At 51.4% G+C, this 2,500-nt stretch overlaps 1 protein-coding gene across 1 annotated transcript in view; it reads right to left on the bottom strand.

Moving 5' to 3' along the window:
• znf827 (zinc finger protein 827) overlaps positions 1 to 2,500 on the bottom strand; it is a gene marked incomplete at its 3' end in the record, with an annotated part of 40,819 nt that overhangs the window by 4,532 nt on the left and 33,787 nt on the right. Inside the window, exon 5 of the mRNA XM_083692785.1 lies at positions 1,835 to 2,095. Coding sequence (XP_083548911.1) covers positions 1,835 to 2,095 — 261 coding nt within the window. The remainder of the gene's footprint in view (positions 1 to 1,834; positions 2,096 to 2,500) is intronic.

A 2,500-nucleotide genomic window follows, 5' to 3' on the forward strand; every position in this document is an offset into this window, starting at 1 on the left:
ACCAATGCTAACATCAACACTTGCTGTAATAACAGGACAGTCACATAGTAGCATATTAGCATAGCACCAATGCTAACATCAACACTTGCTGTAATAAACAGGACATTTACATAGTAGCATATTAGCATAGCACCAATGCTAACATCAACACTGCTGTAATAACAGGACAGTTACATAGTAGCATATAGCATAGCACCAATGCTAATCATCAACACTGCAGCAATAACAGGACAGTTACATATTAGCATAGCACCAATGCTAACATCAGCACTGCAGTAATAACAGGGACATAGTAGCATAGTAGCAACGACCATTGCAGTAATAACAGGACAGTTACATAGTAGCATAGCATCAATGCTAATATGAGCATTGCAGTAATAACAGGACATAGTAGCATATTAGCAACGACATTGCAGTAATAACCATGCCTCGCCTCAACAGACTCCAACACGTTCAGAACTCAGCCGCCCGCTTGTTCACCAGAACCCACTCCAGAGACCACATCCCTCCAGAACCTCCACTGGCTCCCAGTCCGACTTAGGATTCAGTTGAAGATTCTCCTCACCACCAACAAGGCCCTCACCAACATGGCCCCCTCCTACCCCTCCTGACCTCCTCCAACCTCCTTGTCCCCATCACCAGGACTAAACAGCGGACCTGGGGGGACCGGGCTTTCTCCACTGCAGCCCCCCCCCCCCCCGCCCCGTCTATGGAACACCCCCCCAAACCACATGACAGGATCCAGCACGCTCTCCTCCTTCAAACGATCCCTCAAAACCCCATCTTTTTTAAACTTCTTTAACGATTTCTATAGTTGTTTTTACTGACTGTGTGCTTTTGTTTTACTTGGGGTTTTTTTGTATTCATCGATCTATTCTTGTTCTCTCTCCATGGAAAGCAGTGTCTTTGAGTACTAAGAAAAGCGCTCTACAAAATATTATTCATATTATATATCATCATGTTACAGGCATATAGACACAGGCTGTTATCACAATCACATACAAGCACGCCAAAACTAGCAGGCCAACCACGTTTTGTTGGAACAGAGTTTTTTTTGCGAAATATTTTAGTATCTTTCATCATCATCTGTGTTTCCTGGTGCGGGAGGAGGGTGAGGAGGGGGAGGAGGGTGAGGCGGGGGCCAGGTTTCTTCGGTAGACCTAGCACAGATCGATGGCTTTGTTTTGGACAGCAACTTCACAGGGGAGAAAAGGATATTGACTGAACACAACATGAAAAAGAATTGAACCGCTGCCCCTCCTTCCCCTCTCTCTCTCTCTCTCTCTCTCTCTCTCTCTCTCTCACCCACCTTCTCTCTCTTTCTCTCTCCCTCACCCACCTTCTCTCTCCTCTCTCACCCCCCCCCCCCCCCCCCCCCCACCTCACCTCACCCCACCCCACCCCACCCTGCTGAAAAACCCTGGATGAAGGGAGCGAGAGAGGGAGGGAGCGAGAGATGAGCAGAAAATGGAGGGTCGGAAGGAGGGTGACCTGTACACCGTCCAGGGAGGACACAAAGGATTTGGAGGTCGGAAACCGTGAGCCAAGGTTTGAGAGAAAACTCTTATTTCACTGGCTAGGCTTTTTCACCCGAACCTGAAGCTCACCTCTGACCTCTGACTGTTCTTAGAGTTTTTCTGAGGTAAGTCAACAAAGCTTTATCCCCAACTCGTATGGCGCTGAGCTGGGCGACCTTTGACCCTTAGCTCCACTGATGAGCTACTTTTGGATGATCTGAGGTAACACAGGATTTTCAACAGGCACGCACGCACACACACACACACACGCGCGCGCACACACACAACCACAACCACACACACCCCAAGTCTCCTACCTGATAGCTTCATGAGCAGCTCGGAGGCCACCTTGACGTTGATGTCCTGGCTGAGCAGACTTTTCTTGGCCATGGGGCTTCCCTCCCGGGGCTTCAGGGTCCGGCCGTCTGTGCCCCCCGCCGGGCCCTCCTGGCAGAAGGGGTAGGCGATGTGGGTCTGGGTCTGGGTGTGGGTCTGGGGCCGGGGGCTCAGGGCTTCCTCCGCCTGGGGCTCCTCCTTCAGATAGAACGGACCCTTCAGGGCTTCCTTCTGATTGGCCGCTACAGGGGAGACAGAGAGAGAGAGGAGGTTAGAGAGAGAGAGAGAGAGAGAGAGAGAAAGAAAAAGAGATGGGGAGAGGGGTTGAGAGAACAGAGAGAGAGGAGCATAGAGAGGGAGAGAGAGAGAGAGGGGGGGTTAGACAGGGAGAGAGATAGGGAGAGAGGGGGAGAGAGAGAGGGGGGGTTAGACAGGGAGAGAGAGAGGGAGAGAGGGGGAGAGAGAGAGGGGGTTAGACAGGGAGAGGGAGAGAGGGGGAGAGGCGAGTAGAAAGAGAGAGAGAGAGATGAGGAGAGTAGAGAGAGAGAGAGGTGGGGAGAGGGGTTGGAGAGAAGAGGGAGGGGGGGAGGAGGTTAGAGAGGCAGAGAGAGGAGAGAAGAGGTGGGGGTGAAAGATGAGAGAGGATG

This window comes from Argentina silus (genome assembly GCF_951799395.1).
Source record: "Argentina silus genome assembly, chromosome: 21".
NCBI lineage: Eukaryota > Metazoa > Chordata > Actinopteri > Argentiniformes > Argentinidae > Argentina > Argentina silus.